Source organism: Xenopus laevis, chromosome 6L (genome assembly GCF_017654675.1).
Source record: "Xenopus laevis strain J_2021 chromosome 6L, Xenopus_laevis_v10.1, whole genome shotgun sequence".
NCBI classification, from domain to species: Eukaryota; Metazoa; Chordata; class Amphibia; order Anura; family Pipidae; genus Xenopus; species Xenopus laevis.
The window spans coordinates 3,660,005-3,682,123 of NC_054381.1; the positions used below are offsets into that span (position 1 = coordinate 3,660,005).

At 43.2% G+C, this 22,119-nt stretch overlaps 2 protein-coding genes across 2 annotated transcripts in view; both read right to left on the minus strand.

Moving 5' to 3' along the window:
* The window catches only part of LOC108719524 (gastrula zinc finger protein XlCGF57.1-like), a 385,853-nt gene that overhangs the window by 257,613 nt on the left and 106,121 nt on the right, over nt 1–22,119 (minus strand). The window lies entirely within an intron of this gene.
* LOC108718441 (gastrula zinc finger protein XlCGF26.1-like) lies at nt 7,295–10,906 on the minus strand. Its single transcript, XM_041566948.1, has 4 exons — nt 10,637–10,906; nt 9,820–9,933; nt 9,499–9,612; nt 7,295–8,587 (listed from the first exon to the last, which is right to left on the minus strand). The coding sequence occupies exons 2-4, from the start codon at nt 9,920–9,922 to the stop codon at nt 7,383–7,385; spliced, it is 1,422 nt and encodes a 473-aa protein (XP_041422882.1). The 5' UTR covers nt 9,923–9,933; nt 10,637–10,906; the 3' UTR covers nt 7,295–7,382.

Genomic DNA, 22,119 nt, shown 5'->3' on the forward strand with positions numbered 1-22,119 from the left:
ACAACGGCGAAAAGACCCGAATCACAAAAATATCTGAAGCCGAAGTCCTGAAGCGGCAAGTTCAATTCCTCTGAACTTGTAAGGGGGGCCCTGGCACCAATGTTTTTTTTTAAAAAATATTCTTTGGGCCTCAATTTTTTTTAACTTGTAAGGGGGGCCCTGGTGCCATTGTTTTTATTTTTAACTTATAGGGGAGCCCTGGTCACCAATAGCTTTTTTTACAACTTTACAACAGCGCTGATGTCTGTGTGATCTTTTAACTGTGATTAGTGGGGGGGGGTGTCGGGCAGGGCTTGGGGGCCCCGTAATTTCTAATGGCGGCCATGAATAATGATCCAGGCCTTCAGGATCCAGGGTGTCAGTGGCATGCACATGCTCAGTAGTCACAAAGCGTGAATTCATTACTAATCTGCCGTATAAGCGCATGTTATTGGTTAAATTGGCCCTCCTGACAAAAGCCCAGGAAAGTGAAGTCTATATAAAGCCCTTACCAGAAGTGCCCAGTGCAGCCGGGGGAGCACCACTTGTGGAACTCCACACCCACGGCGGCTCTTAATATTATTTAATATATGGTGATGTTAACTGATGGTTCTGGCTTTGGGCATGGCAGAACGTTGAAGTCATGGCGGCACTGAGAGTATAGCGCCCGGCTAAAAGCGGCTAATAATCATTACATTGTACGCAGGTAAAATGTTGTTGGGAATGAATACTTAAAGGAATTGTTCAGTGTAAAAATAAAAACTGGGAAAATAGATAGGCTGTGCAAAATTAAAAATGTTTCTCATATAGTTAGTTAGCCAAAAATGTAATGTATAAAGGCTGGAGTGATTTGATGTATAACATGTCAGTCAAAACACTACTTCCTGCTTTTCAGCTCTCTTGGTTTACACTGACTGGTTACCCTGGTTACCAGGCAGTAACTGTTAAAGGAAAACTATACCCCAAAATGAATACTTAAGCAACAGATAGTTTATATCAAATTGAATGACATATTAAAGAATCTTACCAAACTGGAATATATATTTACATAAATATTGCCCTTTTACATCTCTTGCCTTGAACCACCATTTTGTGACTCTATCTGTGCTGCCTCAGAGATCACCTGACCAGAAATACTAAAACACTAACTGTAACAGGAAGAAGTGAGGAAGCAAAAGGCAGAACTCTGTCTGTTAATTGGCTCATGTGACCTAACATGTGGTTTGTATGTGTGCACAGTGAATCTTACGATCTCAGGGGGCGGCCCTTATTTTTTAAAATGGCAATTTTCTATTTATGATTACCCAATGGCACATACTACTAAAAAAGTATATTATTATGATAATGGTTAATTTACATGAAGCAGGGTTTTACACATGAGCGGTTTTACTCAGTATCTTTTAATAGAGACCTACATTGTTTGGGGGGTATAGTTTTCCTTTAAGGGGTTATGCTATGCCTAAGCATTGTGTTTGCCTGCCACCGTTTCCACAGTTATTTGTACGGTCGGGGAAACATCACGGTTGAAACAGACCACAAACCGCTAGTCGCGATATTCAACAAACCTTTGCTTAGTGCCCCAAAACGACTTCAAAGCATGCTACTCTCGCTCCAAAACTATGCTCTGGAGGTGACCTATAAACCGGGCCCATATATGTATGTCAGTGATACACTGAGCAGAGCCACAGCACGCTGGCACGAAGCGGACGCACCTCATGCCCAGCATTCAGTCTGCAGCATGTACCGTGAAGAGCTCGTCATAGAGGGCATAAACCAGGCCGACTATTTAAATGTCACGCATCAGCGTCTGTCGCAGATCAGGGAGTCCTCTGAGCAAGATGAACACCTCAAGATCCTCAAATCAGTTGTGCTCAACGGATGGCCTGATTCAAGGGCAGAGACACCTGTGGCTATTAGAGAGTATTGGAACTACCGGGATGAAATAAGCTTACAGGATGGGGTGTTCTTCAAGGGCCAATGCATTATCATTCCAAAGCAACTACGTGCAGAGATGCTACGTCGCATTCATTGGAGCCATATAGGTGGTGAGGCATGCTTCAGGCAGGCTAGAGAAACACTGTTTTGGCCGAATATGCATGGGGAGATTAAAGACTATGTAGAACAGTGCACTGTGTGTAACGAATATGCACACGAACAACAAAAAGAGACTATGATGTCACATCCCCTCCCTACACGGCCATGGCAGATTCTGAGTATGGACATATTCAACTACGCTGGCAAGGATTTTCTGCTTATCGTCGATCACTATTCAGATTTTTGGGAAATAGAACTGCTGCCTGACCTGTCGGCGGACACCACCATTAAGAGATGCAAGGCTCAACTTGCCAGGTATGGCCAACCCGACCGAGTCGTCACGGACAATGGTCCACAATTTGCTTGTGCTCTGTTCACCAAGTTCTCTCAGGAATGGGGTTTTGAGCATGTTACTTCATCACCAATGTACCCTAAGGCTAACGGTAAAGCAGAATCGGCAGTGAAAATTGTTAAAGGCCTGTGCAGGCGAGCAAAACGTGCAGGAGACGACCCATGGAAATCAATCTTGCTGTGGAGAAATACGCCAACAATTGGCATGGACACTAGCCCCGCGCAACGCCTAATGGCCCGCAGGCTGAAAACTCCCCTCCCAGTGACTGACACACTACTGGAACCTTGCGTTGCATCAGAAGTTCCTGGCAAGCTGCATTTCAAACGGCAAGTGGCAAAAACATGCATATGATAAAACGGCCAGGGACCTTCCGGCACTAAATGTGGGGCAAAATATAAGAATGAAGCCTCTTCCAGGTGACAGGACTGGCATATGGAGACTAGGAACTTGCCTCCAACAAACAGACCCTCGCTCCTATCTGGTTGAGGTGGAGGGTACACTGTACAGGCGCAATCGAGTGGACCTCAGGCCAGCAGAGCGAGTGGACCTCAGGCCAGCAGAGCCCAGTCCTAGCAAGCCTGCAGTAACAGTAACAGAATCCAGTGAAACGCCGAGACTAGAAGTGGAGGCCACAGTGGAGAGCCAGTCTGAGCACTTGCCTGCAACGGACTGCACATCAGCCTCACAGCCTGAGAGTGAGTCTGAGATCCCGCGTTACTCACGCAGTGGCAGGCGAATTCAGCCACCAAAAAGACTTAACCTTTAAATAGTTTTAAAACAGTCATGTTTGGTTATCTTTGAAAAAAGTTACATATGTGCATATTATTTAACTACAGTAGGGCAAATAACGTTACTACTTGAAGGCTTGAAATATTGTTTAAATATGTTAGATTATACAGTTAGAAAAGGGAGATGTTAAGGGGTTATGCTGTCACCTAGTGGCAGACCGTATATTAGCACAGGATGTGTTTTGTATTCCTAGCACAGGAAGTGATAAAGCTGTGACAGCCATGTTATGTATTGGGAGATCTGCACTGCAGCATGATTAAACAGCAGCTCTGAGTGGACCTGCACAGTCTCTGCATTATTGAACAGAACCACTGCAAACAGTAACCAATCAGAGACTTGAGGGGAGGCCACATGGGTCATATCTGTTGCTTTTGAATCTGAGCTGAATGCTGAGGATCAATTACAAACTCACTGAACAGAAATGTACCATGTGGCCCCCCTTATAGTCACTGACTAACTCAGAGTTAGAGAGCTGAAAAGCAGGAAGTTGGATTCTGGCTGTTTTATTAGACATCTGTACACTCCAGCCTTTATATATTACATTTTTGGCTAACTAACTATATTAGAAAATTATTTTTAATTTGCACAGCCCATCTATTTACCAGATTTTTATTTTCACACTGAACTATTCCTTTAATTCTTGTTTATTCCTCGTTATGATAAAAGCAGCGGCGGCCTTTCAGCACCCATTCTCCTGTCTGGTGTCATTTCTTTATTCATGGTAATATCATAATACAGCGGTAATACAGGTAAGAAACATAAATACCCGAGTTTTGATGGGTATCAATATTTGCCTATTGTTCCCATGATACACTGAACTTGCACTCCAGCTCCCTGCTACTGATTTTTGGGGTGAGTGCTTATTTGTACCCAGGTACCCCTGGAACTATAGCAGGGTGACACCCCAATGTTTCTATATATCTGTAACCTTGTTATGAGCTAAGGGGGCCCAGTCTGAAGGTCAGTTAGGGGGAGATTTGGGGTGAGTGATTATTTGTGCCCTGGTACCCCTGGAACTATAGCAGGGTGACACCCCAATGTTTCTATATATCTGTAACCTTGTTATGAGCTAAGGGGGCCCAGTCTGAAGGCCAGTTAGGGGGAGATTTGGGGTGAGTGCTTATTTGTACCCTGGGTACCCCTGGAACTATAGCAGGGTGACACCCCAATGTTTCTATATATCTGTAACCTTGTTATGAGCTAAGGGGGCCCAGTCTGAAGGTCAGTTAGGGGGGAGATTTGGGGTGAGTGCTTATTTGTACCCTGGGTACCCCTGGAACTATAGCAGGGTGACACCCCAATGTTTCTATATATCTGTAACCTTGTTATGAGCTAAGGGGGCCCAGTCTGAAGGTCAGTTAGGGGGAGATTTGGGGTGAGTGTAAACCTAATGGTAACTGTTACAGCTCTGCCTGGAATAGTAGTGACCATAGTCCATAACACTTATATCTAGAATTTCCCTGGCTCCTTCCACTGTCAGTTTCTTGTAATGGATTTCTAACACTACAGCAGTGGATAGGGGAGATTGGAGGCAGAAGCTCCGGTGGGGACAATACAAGAGAGAAATCACTTTATATTCAACTTAATGGAAGAAACAATAGAGAAACATGGAGGGATCTGTAGTCCTTTAGCAAAGAACATTGAGTGTTTAGCAAATCTCCTGCCTTATTCCTTTCCCTCAGCCCATTAGGAATATCAGGAACCGCTGTCATTTGGTTTCGATCTCTTGCTCATTTCCCGCCCAGCACTTCCCAGTAGTAATTGCATGAATCCCAGTATAATATTTGTTTTTTACTACTGTATGTTAATGTTACCTGGAAGCATCTGGAAGTGGTGTGCCACTTATAATATTATATAAATATATGTATGTATAAATGAATGAATGAAAACCCCTCGGCCTCCCTAAGGGCAGAGAGACAGACGAGAAGATTCATGAAGATTAGTCACCTGGCAACAAATCGCCTCTTCTTCGGGCAACTAATCTCCCCAAACTGCCTCCCTGGCGGCTTGAATGTAAATCGCCAGTGGGATGGCACTTGAATCACTTTGGCTTTCCGAAGTCGCCCGAAGCTTCCTCTTGAGGCAACTTTGGAAAACGAAGTGCTCCAAGTGCCATCCCGCCGATGATTTCAATTATAACCGACAGGGAGGCAGTTTGGGGAGATTAGTCGTCCGAAGAAGAGCCAAATTTGTTGCCGGGGCGACTAAATCTCCCCAAATCCACTTGTCTGTCTCTGCCCTAAGGACACCAATGTCTTTGTTTTTTTCTCTAAAGCTCCCCAAATATGTAATATAGTCAACCAACTAAATTGAAATGGTTGGACTGATTTACTATATGAGTATCAGGAATACTTAGGGAGAGATTGGAGACAAACATTGGAGACGTTGCACATAGCACGTTAGAAAATGAAAGCGAAGAATCTGATTGGTTGGTTGCTATGGGCAACATCACTAGTAATGTTTGTCTCCAATATTAATAAAAATGTCCCTTATTGTTGGGAGATACAATCACACTGTATCTGTTCACAGCTGCAAAAGCATTAGGAGTCACATTCTGATACCATAAGTCCTAGTTTCCAAAACCATTTTATAGCCAGACATTTCATACTGAGCACTGCATATACAGTTAGCTCCATAAATATTTGGACAGACAACTTTTTTTCTCTAATTTTGGTTCTGTACATGACCACAATGAATTGTAAATGAAACAACTCAGATGCAGTTGAACTGCAGACTTTCAGCTTTAATTCAGTGGGTTGAACAAAACGATTGTATGAAAATGTGACGAACTAAAGCCTTTTTTAGCACAATCACTTCATTTCAGGGGTTTACCAGTAATTGTACAATTGAGTCAAAGTCTATTTCATGGGCAGGTGGGGCAATTCCTTGGTTATGTCATTATCAATGAAGCAGATAAAAGTTGTTTTGAGGGGGGGGGGTGTATGTGGAAAAGACAACATGGGGACAAAGGAGCTCTCCATGCAGGTGAAACAAGTCCTCCTTAAGCTGCAAAAACAGAAAAAACCCATCCGAGAAATGTCTCCAATATTAGGAGAGGCAAAATCTCCAGTTTGGTACATGGTGAGAAAGAAAGAAAGAAATCACTGGTGAACTCAGCAACACAAAAAGACCTGGATGTCCACGGAAGACAACAGTGGTGGATGATCTCAGAATCATTTCCATGGGGAAGAGAAAGCCCTTGACAAGAGCCAAACAAGTGAAGAACAGTCTCCAGGAGGTAGAGTCTCCATATCCAAGTCTACCATAAAGAGAAGACTGTATGAAGTAAATACAGAGGGGGCACTGCAAGGTACAAGCCACTCATAAGCATCAACAATACAAAGGCTACATTGGACTTTGCTAAAAAAACATCTAAAAAAGCCAACACAGTTGTGGAAAAACATTGTTTGGACAGATGAAACCAAGATGAAGCTCTAGCAGAATGATGGCAAGAGTAAAAAAGTGTGGAGAAGGCTTGGGAAGAGCTGATGATCCAAAGCATAGCACAGTTGTGTATAAAAGATTTGGGGGGCAGTGTGATGGCTTGGGGTGCATGGCTGCCAGTGGGACACTAGTGTTTATCCATCATGTGACACAGAAGCACAAGAATGAATTGTGAGCTCTTCAGAGACACTGTCTGCTCAAATCCAGCTAAATGCGCTCACATTGATTGGGAGGCGTCTCATAATGAGCCAAAACATAGAGCCAAAGCAACCCAGGAGTTTATTAAAGCAAAGAAGTGGAATATTCAGCTGATGTGAAGCCAATTGAGCTGCATTTTACTTGTTGAAGACTAAACTTGGGACAGAAAGGCCACAAACAAAGAGCAAGTGAAAGAAGCGGCTGCAGTAAAGACCTGGCAGAGCATTAAACAGGAGCAAACCCACAATCTGCTGATGTCCATGAGTTCAACACTTCAGCCTGTCATTGCAGCAAAGGATTTTCAACCAACTATTAGACGTGAACATTTGATTTTTAGTTTTTCAATTTGTCCAATTACTTTTGAGCCTGAAATGAAGCGATTGTGTTAAAAAAAAGGCTTTAGTTTCTCACCTTTTTCTGCAATCTTTTTGTTCCACCCACTGAATTAAAGCTGAAAGTCTGCAGTTCAACTGCATCTGAGTTGTTTCATTTACAATTCATTGTGGTCATGTACAGAACCAAAATTAGAAAAAAAAGTTGTCTGTCCAAATATTTATGGGCCTAACTGTAACTATATCTAGTAGTGCTATTGTAGTGCGTGTAAATGCGTTTGGCTGCACTCAAGGGTGTCCTTTTCGGGTGAACTGTTACCACCCACTTCCCAGGGTTTCTCGCAGGAGTGTATCGTTTTATGTTTGTACAGGGTACTTCTTAAAGAAAACCTTTTGCCACATTCTGTACAGGTGAATGGTTTCTCTCCAGTGTGAATGGTTTTGTGGCTCTGAAGGGTGTTCCTTTCAGTAAAACATTTGCCACATTCTGTACAGGTAAAAGGTTTCTCTCCGGTGTGAATCCTCTGATGTTTTTTAAGGGTGCTCTTTTCAGTAAAGCTTTTCCCACATTCTGTACAGGTGAATGGTTTCTCCCCGGTGTGAATTCTTTGGTGGTTTTGAAGGGTGCTCTTTGCAGTAAAACTCTTCCCACATTCCGTGCAGGTGAATAGTTTCTCCCCCGTGTGAATTTTCTGGTGAATGCGAAGGGTGCCCTTTTCTGTAAAACTTTTGCCACATTCTTCGCAGGTGAATGGTTTCTCTCTGGTGTGAACCGTCTGGTGATTTTGCAGGTGGCTTTTTACATAGAATGATTTGCCACAGTCCGTGCAGGAATAAGGCCTCTCCCCAGTGTGAATTCTCTTGTGATTGGAGAGGCTGCTGCTTCTAGAAAACCGTTTGCCACATTCTGAACAGGTAAATGGTTTCTCTCCGGTGTGATTCCTCTGGTGCTTCTGAAGGTCGATCTTTAAAGAGAAACTTTTCCCACATTCCGAACAGGCGAATGGTTTCTCCCCAGAGTGAATTTTCTGGTGACTTTGCAGGTGGGTTTTTTGAAAGAAAGATTTGCCACAGTCTGAACATGAATACGGTCTCTCCCCTGTGTGAATTCTCTTGTGTTTATAAAGGCTGGTGTTTAAAGAAAACCTTTTCCCGCATTCCTTACATGAGAATGGTTTCTCCCCTGTATGAATCTTCTGTTGTACAGGAAGCTCACCATCTTCAGTAAAACTCTCCCAAGCTTCCATGCATGTCGTCGATTCCTCCCCAGTGTCAAGTCTCTCGTGTCTCCCACAAGGGTGAGAGAGATCACAATCCACAGGGAAGGTTTCCCCACATTTACTGCAGATAAAACCTGATCCATCAGAGCTTGTTAAGCAATCGCCAGATCTTGTGCCGGACTCCCAGTCAGTCTCTGGTTTGGGCAGTTCAGAACTGTGCTCAGCCTTCATGTTCCCACCTAATAATAACAAACAGGAGAGAACTGAAGGGGAATATAGATCATCTATAAGGAACTGTTACTGTATTACGATAATTAAAATTGTAATTGTTCTCCCAGAAATAAAAAAAAATGAATAGTGCTGCTCCAGCAGAATTCTGCACTGAAATCCATTTCTCAAAATAGCAAACAGATTTTTTTATATTTAATTTTGAAATCTGACATGGGCATATTGTCAGTTTCCCAGCTGCCCCCAGTCATATGACTTGTACTGCAAATTGGAGTGATATCAGCCCCTCCCTTTCCCCCCAGCAGCCTAACAACAGAACAATGGGAAGGTAACCAGATAGCAGCTCCCTAACACAAGATAACAGTTGCCTGGTAGATCTAAGAACAACACTCAATAGTAAAATCCAGGTCCCACTGAGACACATTCAGTTACATTGAGTAGGAGAAACAACAGGCTGCCAGAAAGCAGTTCCATCCTAAAGTGCTGGCTCTTTCTGAAATCACATGACCAGGCAAAATGAGCTGAGATGCACCTACACACCAATATTACAACTAAATACACTTGCTGCTTCAGGAATGACATTTTATATTGTACAGTGAATTATTTGCAGTGTAAACAGTGTCATTTAGAAATAAAAACGACACCATAATAATCATGACAGAATCCCTTTAAAGAGGAACATTGGAGCCATCGCTAGACAGTCAAGGGCCAGAAGGCTGATGGGCAGCTGCAATAGATTCTGAGGTATTGTAAGGGGAACTCACCCTCATATCCGTCTCGCTGTCACACACAGGCTATAATGACAGTTTTAGTCTACAAACTATTTGTGAGCAGGGCCCTCTGATCCCATTTTTAGTCTGTAAACCTTGTTGAAATTATTGACCCCTTGTTTCTTGTTACACTCAGATCACTGGCTACTTACCCCCAACAGTAGGTGGTTCTGCTGAGCTTTCCATTGGGTTCAGATGATCATCAGAGTCCGGTTCTTCTTCTTTTATCTTGATGTGTAGTATGACTTCCGCTGCCTCTGGGGAATCTGCCAGTAAGTAAGAGACAGGGTTGTGTAAAGGAACTGCCGTGTGTTATATCAAATATACTTTATACAGGATTAACCCAACCAAGTCATGTCCAAATCTTTGTAATCTTACTGCAAGTGATGGCCGAGATTTGATATTAACTCCACATGTCACAGGTTTGTGCTTTGTACAAAATAATAGCAGTGTTATATAGAACCATTACTCACCGGCCCCAGAAACGGGATCCATTTCCCTCTTTATTGTGTCCAGAGGATCCTCAGTGTCCGGCTCTTCATTCTCCCATTTCCCCTCTAACCTCCTTGTTTCCATCTCTGGAGAACCTGACAGCAAGGAACACAAACCCACCATATAAAGCTGCCTGTGGGGATCCCCCCTCTCATATCACTACAATAAATACATGTTGTACTGGGACCAGTTTATCCCCCAGTCCCACAGTCTCCCCTCTCTATCAGTCCCTGCAGCAGGATTAACCCCCAGTCTCCCCTCTCTATCAGTCCCTGCAGCAGGATTAACCCCCAGTCTCCCCTCTCTATCAGTCCCTGCAGCAGGATTAACCCCTAGTCTCCCCTCTCTATCAGTCCCTGCAGCAGGATTAACCCCCAGTCTCCCCTCTCTATCAGTCCCTGCAGCAGGATTAAGTCCCAGTCTCCCCTCTCTATCAGTCCCTGCAGCAGGATTAACCCCCAGTCTCCCCTCTCTATCAGTCCCTGCAGCAGGATTAATCCCCAGTCTCCCCTCTCTATCAGTCCCTGCAGCAGGATTAACCCCCGTCTCCCCTCTCTATCAGTCCCTGCAGCAGGATTAAGCCCCAGTCTCCCCTCTCTATCAGTCCCTGCAGCAGGATTAACCCCCAGTCTCCCCTCTCTATCAGTCCCTGCAGCAGGATTAACCCCCAATCTCCCCTCTCTATCAATCCCTGCAGCAGGATTAACCCCCAGTCTCCCCTCTCTATCAGTCCCTGCAGCAGGATTAACCCCCAGTCCCACAGACAGTACAGGAGGAGGAGGAGGGGGAATCACTTACCCAGCAGGCCAGGAACATGATAAGTGAAGCAGGTTTAGGAAGGTTCCCCGGTTTCCCTCTATCCGGGTTTGTTTTGGAAAGAACACAAAGATCTCTGAGCCCTGCCTCTGGTAAATTAGCTCCACCCTTTAGCTGATGATCTTGTTTCAGTTCAGCTCAGTGAATACTTCTTCCTCTTCAGAGCTGTTCTACACAGAGAAATCACCATATTGTTGGTGGGCAGATTCTAATCCAGGAGACTTGCAGAGATTCTCTCTCTCCTCTGCTGCTGCTCTAATAGCGGGGGGGGGGGGGGGTTAGACTAGCCTGTATGGGTTTTTTTAGAGCCCCTGTTGTGACTGCTGAGAATAGTATAAAACTATAGCAGGGTGACACCCCAATGTTTCTATATATCTGTAACCTTGTTATGAGCTAAGGGGGCCCAGCCTGAAGGCCAGTTAGGGGGAGATTTGGGGTGAGTGCTTATTTGTACCCTGGTACCCCTGGAACTATAGCAGGTGACACCCCAATGTTTCTATATATCTGTAACCTTGTTATGAGCTAAGGGGGCCCAGTCTGAAGGTCAGTTAGGGGGAGATTTGGGGTGAGTGCTTATTTGTGCCCTGGGTACCCCTGGAACTATAGCAGGGTGACACCCCAATGTTTCTATATATCTGTAACCTTGTTATGAGCTAAGGGGGCCCAGTCTGAAGGTCAGTTAGGGGGAGATTTGGGGTGAGTGCTTATTTGTGCCCTGGGTACCCCTGGAACTATAGCAGGGTGACACCCCAATGTTTCTATATATCTGTAACCTTGTTATGAGCTAAGGGGGTCCAGTCTGAAGGTCAGTTAGGGGGAGATTTGGGGTGAGTGCTTATTTGTACCCTGGGTACCCCTGGAACTATAGCAGGGTGACACCCCAATGTTTCTATATATCTGTAACCTTGTTATGGGCTAAGGGGGCCCAGTCTGAAGGTCAGTTAGGGGGAGATTTGGGGTGAGTGCTTATTTGTACCCTGGGTACCCCTGGAACTATAGCAGGGTGACACCCCAATGTTTCTATATATCTGTAACCTTGTTATGGGCTAAGGGGGCCCAGTCTGAAGGCCAGTTAGGGGGAGATTTGGGGTGAGTGCTTATTTGTACCCTGGGTACCCCTGGAACTATAGCAGGGTGACACCCCAATGTTTCTATATATCTGTAACCTTGTTATGAGCTAAGGGGGCCCAGTCTGAAGGCCAGTTAGGGGGAGATTTGGGGTGAGTGCTTATTTGTGCCCTGGTACCCCTGGAACTATAGCAGGGTGACTGTTACCCCAATGTTTCTATATATCCGCCCTGGGTACCCCTGGAATTATAGCTGAATAAATAAAATCATTGCTTCTCAGTCACAACTAGCCATGATTGTTGTATTTAGTTGTATTTATCTGGATGTCCCCCTCCTCCAGTAGAGCTAAAGTGCGAGTGAAGTGGATTATGGGACATGAGGTCTGGTTGCTGAGGAGAATCTCTCGAGTGTAAGTCACATGGTTGTAGAAGGGGATTATGGGACATGAGGTCTGGCTGCTGAGGAGAATAATCTTACAAAACAATTTTAGATCTCTTTTTGACACAACACAGCTATTCTGAGAGGCTGCTCTCAAGTGCTGGTTTAACATATACACATATAAATGAGCTGAACATTGAATTAAATTGCCTTTTGAGCTGCACATAAAGGTTTTTTCATTGTGTCTAATGACAAGTTGTAACTTTTGGGTTAACATTCCCTTGTCTCAGTCATACACTGCAGAGATAATGACTATATTTACGGGTTATAGACAAACTGAGGGTAAATAAATGCTGCAGCTATTCCTGGATTATTCCATTCATGTTCATGGTTGGGGGTAGCCAGGCAGAAGAAAATGGCAGATAAGACCACTATAAAAGCTCAGGGGGGACAAACAAGAAAAAAAATCATTTATATTCAACCGTTTTCATGAAAGAAACAAAAGAGAATGTGACCCAAAGAACATTGCGAGTTTGGTTTAGTCTCCTGACATATTCCTTTCCCTCAGCCCATTAGGAACACCAGGAACCTCTGCCATTTTGTTCAGATCTCTTGCTCATTTGCCCCCACCAATTGCAATTTTTACCTCGAGTAGTAATTGTATATCTGTGTCTCTGCCTATATATAAAGGTGGCCATACACGGAGAGATCCGCTCGTTTGGCGACCTCTCTCCGATATGCCCACCAAGGTGGGCAATATCGGGCTGATCCGATCGTGGGTCCTAGGGCGGGAACGGGGGGTCAGATCGCAGGACCGCATCAACGAACAGATGTGGCCGCGATCTGACGGGATTTTTTGTCCCATCAGATCTAGATCTGGCCGACTTTCGGCCAGATCTCGATAGGAGAAGCCCGTCAGGGGGCCCCATACACGGCCAATAAGCTGCCGACTTGGTCTGTCGGCAGCTTTTATTGGCCCGTCTATGGCCACCTGAAGTCACTCCTTCCTCTCAGCTTCTCCTCATGGATTTACATTGTATATAACAATATGAGAGGAGGATGTTAAATATGACCCTTGATAACCAGACATTCTAAATCAGATGGTACCCCAGTGCATTTACTAGCCCCCCTTTAAATTAACTGAAAGTATAGAAGGAGATATATAGAAGCAATAGAAGAGGATTCAAAATAAAAAGACTGTCCATGTATGTCCAGTATGGTCAACACCGGCCAAACTGCTCAACCAAATGTGAGTTTGTACCTTAAAGAGCATGTAAAGTCAAAAAAAATAAAATCCAATTTTTACTTTCTTTGATGAAAAAGAAAACTATCTCCAATTAATTAAAAAATGTGTGCCGTTTTTATAAGAAACCTGACTGTATGCAGTGAAATTCTCCCTTCATTTACTGCTGTGGATAGGAATTGTCAGACAGTCCCTAACTGCTCTGCAGGGAAACAATCATACTTATGAACAGCAGGGGGAGCCCTGTAATACTTCCCAGCCATGCAGAACTCAAGCAGCTTTGTTTGTTTCCCTGTAGAGCAGTCGGCGACTGTGTAGATTTTATTTTTGCCTTTACATCCCCTTTACTGTTTCCAACTCCAGCTGCAGGGACAAAGATCACAGAGCCAGATTTAAACTGATAAACTGGGATTCAATTTGGAGGATTATTTTGCTGCAGCCACTGGTTCTGCAGAGTTGGAGAAAGTTTATATTAAACAATACAAAAACTATAAAATCCACATTAGATTACATGACAACACAGGACCCAGTGCAGTCTGTATATTCTGATTATTAATCAGTCTAACGGTGTTTCATGTCTACGCACTTCCTCAGAGACCTCTGACACGAAATGCGTCAGACCTCGGATGCTTGTGTGCATATCAAATGTTCAAATAAAATTTATATCTTTTTAACTTGGAATTTTGACTTCTGTGGCTTTTCCCTGCGAGGTCCAGAGTGCGCTGCCATATAGATTGACTACTGATTATTCTATTTTAGAATTTACTTCCCCTTTAAGAGCTAAAGGGGAACTATCTTAAAAACAAAACCCCTCATATCATGGAAATAAGCTATTTGTTAAATATAATGGAATGGTCTTCCCTCCCAGTAATCTGTCTCTCTACATTCCTTCATATTCTGATGGACACTTTCCTTTCTCTATTCTCCCTTTCCTGAGATACAATCCTCAGCCCACCCAACAGCTCCACAATCTCATTTTTTTATTAAATCTAGTCCTCAGGTAACTAATTCAATGTATGATAAGAATTATGAGTCTCCGATAAACACAGCCCTGGCTTTGGAAAAACTACCAACTGCCTGTTGTTTTTTTTAAAAAAAGTCAAGAATTTAGTTGTAAATAAAAATATTGTCACCTTCAGTTGCCCAGAGCTTTCAAGTCACATGTTTGGCTGAACGGATTCAGCAGAATCACGGATGTTTCTGGGTATGGGATCCATAATCCAGAAACCCGTTATCCAGAAAGTTCCGAATTACGGAAAGGCTGCCTCCCATATATCTAAATAATCCAAATTTTGAAAAATGATTTCCTTTTTCTGTGTAATAATAAAACAGTAACTTGTACTTGATCCCAACTAAGATATAATTAATCCTTATTGGAGGCAAAACCAGCCTATTGGGTTTATTTAATGTTTATATGATTTTCTAGTAGACTTAAGGTATAGAGAGCCACCAAATTACGGAAAGACCCGTTATCCGGAAAACCCCAGGTCACAGCTTTTTGCCGCCCTTGGTGAGATGAGTTTATTAAAGGGATCCTGTCATTGTAAAACATGTTTTTTCTCAAAACACATCAGTTAATAGTGCTACTCCAGCAGAATTCTGCACTGAAATCCATTTCTCAAAAGAGCAAACCGATTTTATTATATTCAATTTTGAAATCTGACATGGGGCTAGACATTTTGTCAATTTCCCAGCTGTCCCCAGTCATGCAACTTGTGCCTGCACTTTAGGAGAGAAATGCTTTCTGGCAGGCTGCTGTTTTTTCCTTCTCAATGTAACTGAATGTGTCTCAGTGGGACCTGGATTTTACTACTGAGTGCTGTTCTTAGATCTACCAGGCAGCTGTTATCTTGTGTTAGGGAGCTGTTATCTGGTTACCTTCCCATTGTTCTGTTGTTTGGCTTCTGGGGGGGAAAAGGGAGGGGGTGATATCCCTCCAACTTGCAGTACAGCAGTAAAGAGTGATTGAAGTTTATCAGAGCAAAAGTCACATGACTTGGGCAGCTGGGAAATTGACAATATGTTTAGCCCCATGTCAGATTTCAAAATTGAATATAAAAAAATATTTTTCAGTGGATTTCAGAGCAGAATTCTGCTGGAGCAGCACTATGAACTGATTCATTTTCCCATGACAGTATCCCTTTAACGTGCCTGATGGCAGCAGCCCCCCTGAGAAGAATCGAAACCCTAAATAAAGTGCTTACATTTGCCAGCTTCTCTACTTTTGAATATCCCACAATAAGGTTTCTCTCAAGTATTTATTGCTGCATGTTTGAAAAGGGTAATGAATGTTTTTTTTCAATTTTTTAATGATAATTTTTAATCTGCAAATGATGGTTCAGTATCTGTAGGATTTATGGATTTAAAGCACCAGTGCTTAAAGAAAAGCCTTCCCTCATTCTATACAGAGGCATCTCTCTGGTGTGAATCATCTTGTGCCTTCGCAGAGTGCTCTGATCAGCAAAACATTTGCCACATTCCGTGCAGGTGAAGGGTTTCTCTCCCGTGTGAGTGTTTTGGTGGTTGTGAAGTTTACTTCTTTTAGAGAACGCTTTCCCACAGTCTGTACATGAATAAGGTCTGCCCCCTGCGTGAAGTCTCTGGTGTTTAAGTAAATTACTGCTTAAAGTAAAACTCTCCCCACATTCTGTACAGGTGAAAGTTTTTTCTCTGTTGTGAATTCTCTTGTGCCTCCGAAGTGTGCTCTTGTCGGCGAAACATTTGCCACATTCTGTGCAGGTGAAGGGTTTCGCTCCAGTGTGAATGTTTTGGTGGTCGTGAAGTTCTCTTCTTCCAGTAAAACTTTTCCCACATTCTGTGCAGGTGAAAGGTTTTTCCCCCGTGTGAGTTCTCATGTGTCTAATAAAACTGGTGAGGAAAGGATACATTTTCCCACATTCGGTGCAGGTGAATGGTTTCTCCCCTGTGTGAGTTCTTTGGTGTACATGAAGGTTGTACTTATGAGGAAAACTTTTTCCGCATTCTGTGCAGGTGAATGGTTTCTCTCCAGTGTGAGTTCTGCTATGGCTCAAAAGTCGGTAATGGGTAGAAAAGCTTTTTAGACATTCTGTGCAGGTGAATGGTTCTACCCCCGTGGGAATTCTCTCCTGTGTCCCACAGAGGTGGGTGACATCAGTATTTAAAGGGAAGGTTTCCCCACATTTACTGCAGATAAAACCTGATCCATCAGAGCTTGTTAAGCAATCGCCAGATCTTGTGCCGGACTCCCAGTCAGTCTCTGGTTTGGGCAGTTCAGAACTGTGCTCAGCCTTCATGTTCCCACCTAATAACAACAAACAGGAGAGAGCGGAAGGGGAATATAGATCATCTGTAAGGAACTGTTACAATTAATTAATATTAAATCCTGCTTTATTGTCTTCTTTTACCTTCTTATAGAAGAGAAGAGAAAATCAAAAAGGGAAAAATGTTTAGTATTTTCAGGGCATTCGAGCATTAGGAAATCACGTTGTTAAAGTCAAATAGCAGAGGAATTCACTAATGTTTCGGGAACAATAACGTGGGGAAGCATTAAAGGGGACCTGCCACCCTAAGAAATAATGGCAAGTCCAAATTTTCTGATGTTAGTCAAGCAAAAAATAAATAAATAAAATCCCATTTTTACTTTCTTTAATGAAAAAGAAACCTATCTCCAATTAATTAAAAAATATGTACTTTTTTTTTTTATAAGAAACCTGACTGTATGCAGTGAATTTCCCCCTTAAAAGTTTGTATTAAACAATACAAAAACTATAAAATCCACATTAGATTACATGACAACACAGGAGCCAGTGCAGTCTGTATATTCTGATTATTAATCAGTCTTGTTGTATCGGCTTCTGGCAGATATTATTTGACTTGTGCTGTTTTGATCATTTATGATGATCCCTAAGCAGCCCAGATCACACTGAGCATGTGCACAGTCTTGGTCTTGCAAAGATCTATAACAAAGTTACAAGATGGTGACCCCCCTGTGGCCAACTTTGAAAGCATAAATTATTTGTTTGATTAGGCTTGTGCTGCAGTAAGTTCATGTTTATGTTTAGTGTACAAAATACAGCATTGCTAGCCTTATTCTATTTTACACTTTACTTCCCCTTTAAACACGACTTGTGTAAAAATGAAATTCTGCTCATTGTTTTAATTTTTAAAATGTTTACATTTTCCCCACTATAAAGGCAGAGGCACACGAGCAGATTCTGGGGGAGATTAGTCGCCTGGCGACAAATCTCCTCTTCTTTGGGGGGACTAATTCTGCCTTCCCACCGGCTATAATGAAAATCGCCGGTAGGATGCGCTTTGTTTTCAGAAGTTGCCTTACGAGGAAACTTCGGATGACTTCGGAAAACTAAACGCTTGTTTCATTCTAGCCGGCTGGAAGATAGTTTGGGGAGATTAGCTGCCCCGAAGAAGAGGAGATTTGTTGTTGGGCGACTAATCTCCCCGAATCTGCCCGTGTGTCTCTGTATTTCAGGCAGGAGCACACGGGCAGATTCGGGGAGATTTACTTGCCTGGCGACTAATCTCCTCTTCTGCGGGCGACAATCTCCCCGAACTGCCTTCCCCCTGCTATAATGAGAAAACGCCAGCGCAATGGCACTCGCAGTGCTTCGATTTCCGAAGTCGTCCAAAGCTGCCTCACGAGGAAACTTTGGGCAACTTCAGAAATCGAGGCGGGTGCATTTGCAGAGGCGATTTTTCATTTTAAGCAGGCAGAAGGAAGACAGTTCGGAGAGATTGTCGCCCCGAAGAAGAGGCGATTAGTCGCCAGGCAACTAAATCTCCCTGAATCTGCACGTGGGCCCCTGCCCTAAAGCAGAAATATAAAAGTTGCACTATGTTATCTGAATTCACCTCCCCCTTCCTTTATAAACAGGGCGGTATTATCAGAGCTCTGTATTTACCTTTAAACAAACAAACCCCTCCCCTATCTCTGCAGCAGACTTTGAGCCGCTCATTATCAGGGACTTCACAGTTCACTGGTAATTAGTTGTATCGGCTTCTTTGAAGTTCTGTGGGGTCGGAAGTGACGGGAAGAGCTAAAGGGAAACTGGCTTCATACTCTTTAGTAAAATAACAGATATTTATATTTATTTCAATGAGAAGCTACAGGTCATGGTTCAGTGTTATGATTATGTAACTTATAACACTGATATGAAATTACTAATAAAACAGGAGACCAGGGAATGTTCATGGATGAATTCAAATATCAGCAGAAATATCACCCACTTTTACCTTTTAAAATGAACCCACAAGAGCAATAACTGAATAACACAAATATTTCATCAGGAAAGTAAAGATCCTGATTTCTACTCTTGGCCTTTGTTTTATTTCCCAAGTTAATGAGAGATTCTCCCATATGACAGATATTTGTAGGCATAATTATTATTATAATACAATTAGTCTCTGATGTCACAGTAGGTATAATTGGTATCAGTGCTGATGTCACACACACTCCGTGACTACTTACCCCCATCACTAACTGGTACTGCTGAACTTTCCACTGGGGTTAAATGATCTCCAGCCTCCAGTTCTTCTTTCTTTATCTTTATCTGTAATATTTCTGATTCAGCCAATGAGAAACCTGCCAGTAAGGAAGAGACAGGGGTTTGTATGAATGATGTCATTTCTTGTGTTATAAAATCTCAGAACTCTTTAGCTGTGACACGTCCCTAGGATTCGGGGATTGGCGTTGAAAAGTAGGGATTGGTACATTCCTAATATTAACCTCGAATAACATAATCTTGTGTTTTATAGAAAATAAGAGCCGTGTTACACACAAACGTTACTCACCGGCCCCAGGAACGGGATCCATTTCCCTCTTTATTGTGTCCAGAGGATCCTCAGTGTCCGGCTCTTCATTCTCCCATTTCCCCTCTAACCTCCTTGTTTCCATCTCTGGAGAACCTGACAGCAAGGAACACAAACCCACCATATAAAGCTGCCTGTGGGGATCCCCCCTCTCATATCACTACAATAAATACATGTTGTACTGGGACCAGTTTATCCCCCAGTCCCACAGTCTCCCCTCTCTATCAGTCCCTGCAGCAGGATTAACCCCCAGTCTCCCCTCTCTATCAGTCCCTGCAGCAGGATTAACCCCCAGTCTCCCCTCTCTATCAGTCCCTGCAGCAGGATTAAGCCCCAGTCTCCCCTCTCTATCAGTCCCTGCAGCAGGATTAACCCCCAGTCTCCCCCTCTCTATCAGTCCCTGCAGCAGGATTAACCCCCAGTCTCCCCTCTCTATCAGTCCCTGCAGCAGGATTAACCCCCAGTCTCCCCTCTCTATCAGTCCCTGCAGCAGGATTAACCCCCAGTCTCCCCTCTCTATCAGTCCCTGCAGCAGGATTAACCCCCAGTCTCCCCTCTCTATCAGTCCCTGCAGCAGGATTAACCCCCAGTCTCCCCTCTCTATCAGTCCCTGCAGCAGGATTAACCCCCAGTCTCCCCTCTCTATCAGTCCCTGCAGCAGGATTAACCCCCAGTCTCCCCTCTCTATCAGTCCCTGCAGCAGGATTAACCCCCAGTCTCCCCTCTCTATCAGTCCCTGCAGCAGGATTAACCCCCAGTCTCCCCTCTCTATCAGTCCCTGCAGCAGGATTAAGCCCCAGTCCCACAGACAGTGCAGGAGGAGGAGGAGGAAGAATCACTTACCCAGCAGGCCAGGGACACAGAATAAATAAGTAACAGGAAGTAGTTACAGGAAGTGTTCAGCCTTTCCCTCTTTACTGTCTGAGTGTAGAGAGAAGCATAAAGATCTCACCCAACCCACAGAAAGCAGCTCCGCCCTTTATCCAATGAGCCTGTTCCAGTTCAGCCCACAGACCAATCAAAATGTTCTCCAGTTCAGTTTGTCCTGCTAGAGATGTGGCCATATTGTTGGTGGGCAGATTCTAATCAGAAGGTCTCACAGTGGTGATTGAGTTGACTGTGTGGGACTCGTCAGATTAGGCAGAAGTTTGAATAAATACACAATTGCAGATATTGACCTGTATAATTTTTCGCAGCTTTTACAGTTTTAAAAATGTAAATGTCTCTCACTAGGTTTCTCAGCTGCTGCTAAACATGAGACTTTGTGCTTATTTGTACCCTGGGTACCCCTGGAACTATAGCAGGGTGACACCCCAATGTATCTATATATCAGTAACCTTGTTATGAGCTAAGGGGGCCCAGTCTGAAGGTCAGTTAGGGGGAGATTTGGGGTGAGTGTTTATTTGTGCTCTGGGTACCCCTGGAACTATAGCAGGGTGACACCCCAATGTTTCTATATATCTGTAACCTTGTTATGAGCTAAGGGGGCCCAGTCTGAAGGTCAGTTAGGGGGAGATTTGGGGTGAGTGATTATTTGTGCCCTGGGTACCCCTGGAACTATACCAGGGTGACACCCCAATGTTTCTATATATCTGTAACCTTGTTATGAGCTAAATTGCAAAGTTGTCAGGAACAGGGGAATTCATTAACATACTAAACATTAATTGAACATCAGATGAGGTTGTTGTCATACATTAGTGGTACCTTTCTGTTCAGGCTATGATTACATTTGTTCACTGTTAACGTTGAATTATACAAGAACCAATGATGATAAAGTGTCATGAAATGCCTCTGTGCAGGTTGTTATTAATAATAATAATAATAATAATAATACATATTTACACAATACCAACATGCTTCGTATCATTGTACAATATATAAATATTTTTTTAAAGGTTATGTTTTATTTGCTTTAATAAACATTACAAAAAAGAAAAAAATAATATTAATATATCAATAAACATGTGTCACTGGTCCTGGATTATTTGCTTTCAAAGGTTGCAGCATAAATTGAGGTTGAATTAACCTTGGAAGTCATTACGGGTACAATGTAACACAGATGTATTATCCGGTTGCAGGATCATTTCTTGGTTGCATGCCCGGGCCCATTTCCCACCAAGGACTCCATATCTTTTGAAATGTATCTGCTGTGCCTCTCGCTTCATAGGTAAGATTTATTTTGGGTATAGTTGAATCAACTAGGCTAATCCAGGAGTCCTTTGTGGGAGGGGTGGGTCCCATCCTGTGCATAATCACACATTTTTAGCATAGAATAATAACACTCTAAACCTTAAAGGGATCCTGCCATCAGAAAACATGTTATTTTCAAAACACATCAGTTAATAGTGCTGCTCCAGCAGAATTCTGCACTGAAATCCATTTCTCAAAAGAGCAAACAGAATTTTTTTATATTCAATTTTGAAATCTGACATGGGGCTAGACATTTTGTCAATTTCCCAGCTGCCCCTGGTCATGTGACTTGTGCCTGTACTTAAAGGGATACTTTCATGGGAAAAAAAAAAATTTTCAAAATGAATCAGTTAATAGTGCTGCTCCAGCAGAATTCTGCACTGAAATCCATTTCTCAAAAGAGCAAACAGATTTTTTTATATTCAATTTTGAAATCTGACATGGGGCTAGACATTTTGTCAATTTCCCAGCTGCCCCAAGTCATGTGACTTGTGCTCTGATAAACTTCAATCACTCTTTACTGCTGTACTGCAAGTTGGAGTGATATCACCTCCCTCCCTTTTCCCCCCAGCAGCCAAACAACAGAACAATGGGAAGGTAACCAGATAACAGCTCCCTAACACAAGATAACAACTGCCTGGTAGATCTAAGAACAACACTCAATAGTAAAAACCCATGTCTCACTGAGACACATTCAGTTACATTGAGAAGGAAAAACAGCAGCCTGTCAGAAAGCATTTCTCTCCTAAAGTGCAGGCACAAGTCACATGACCAGGGG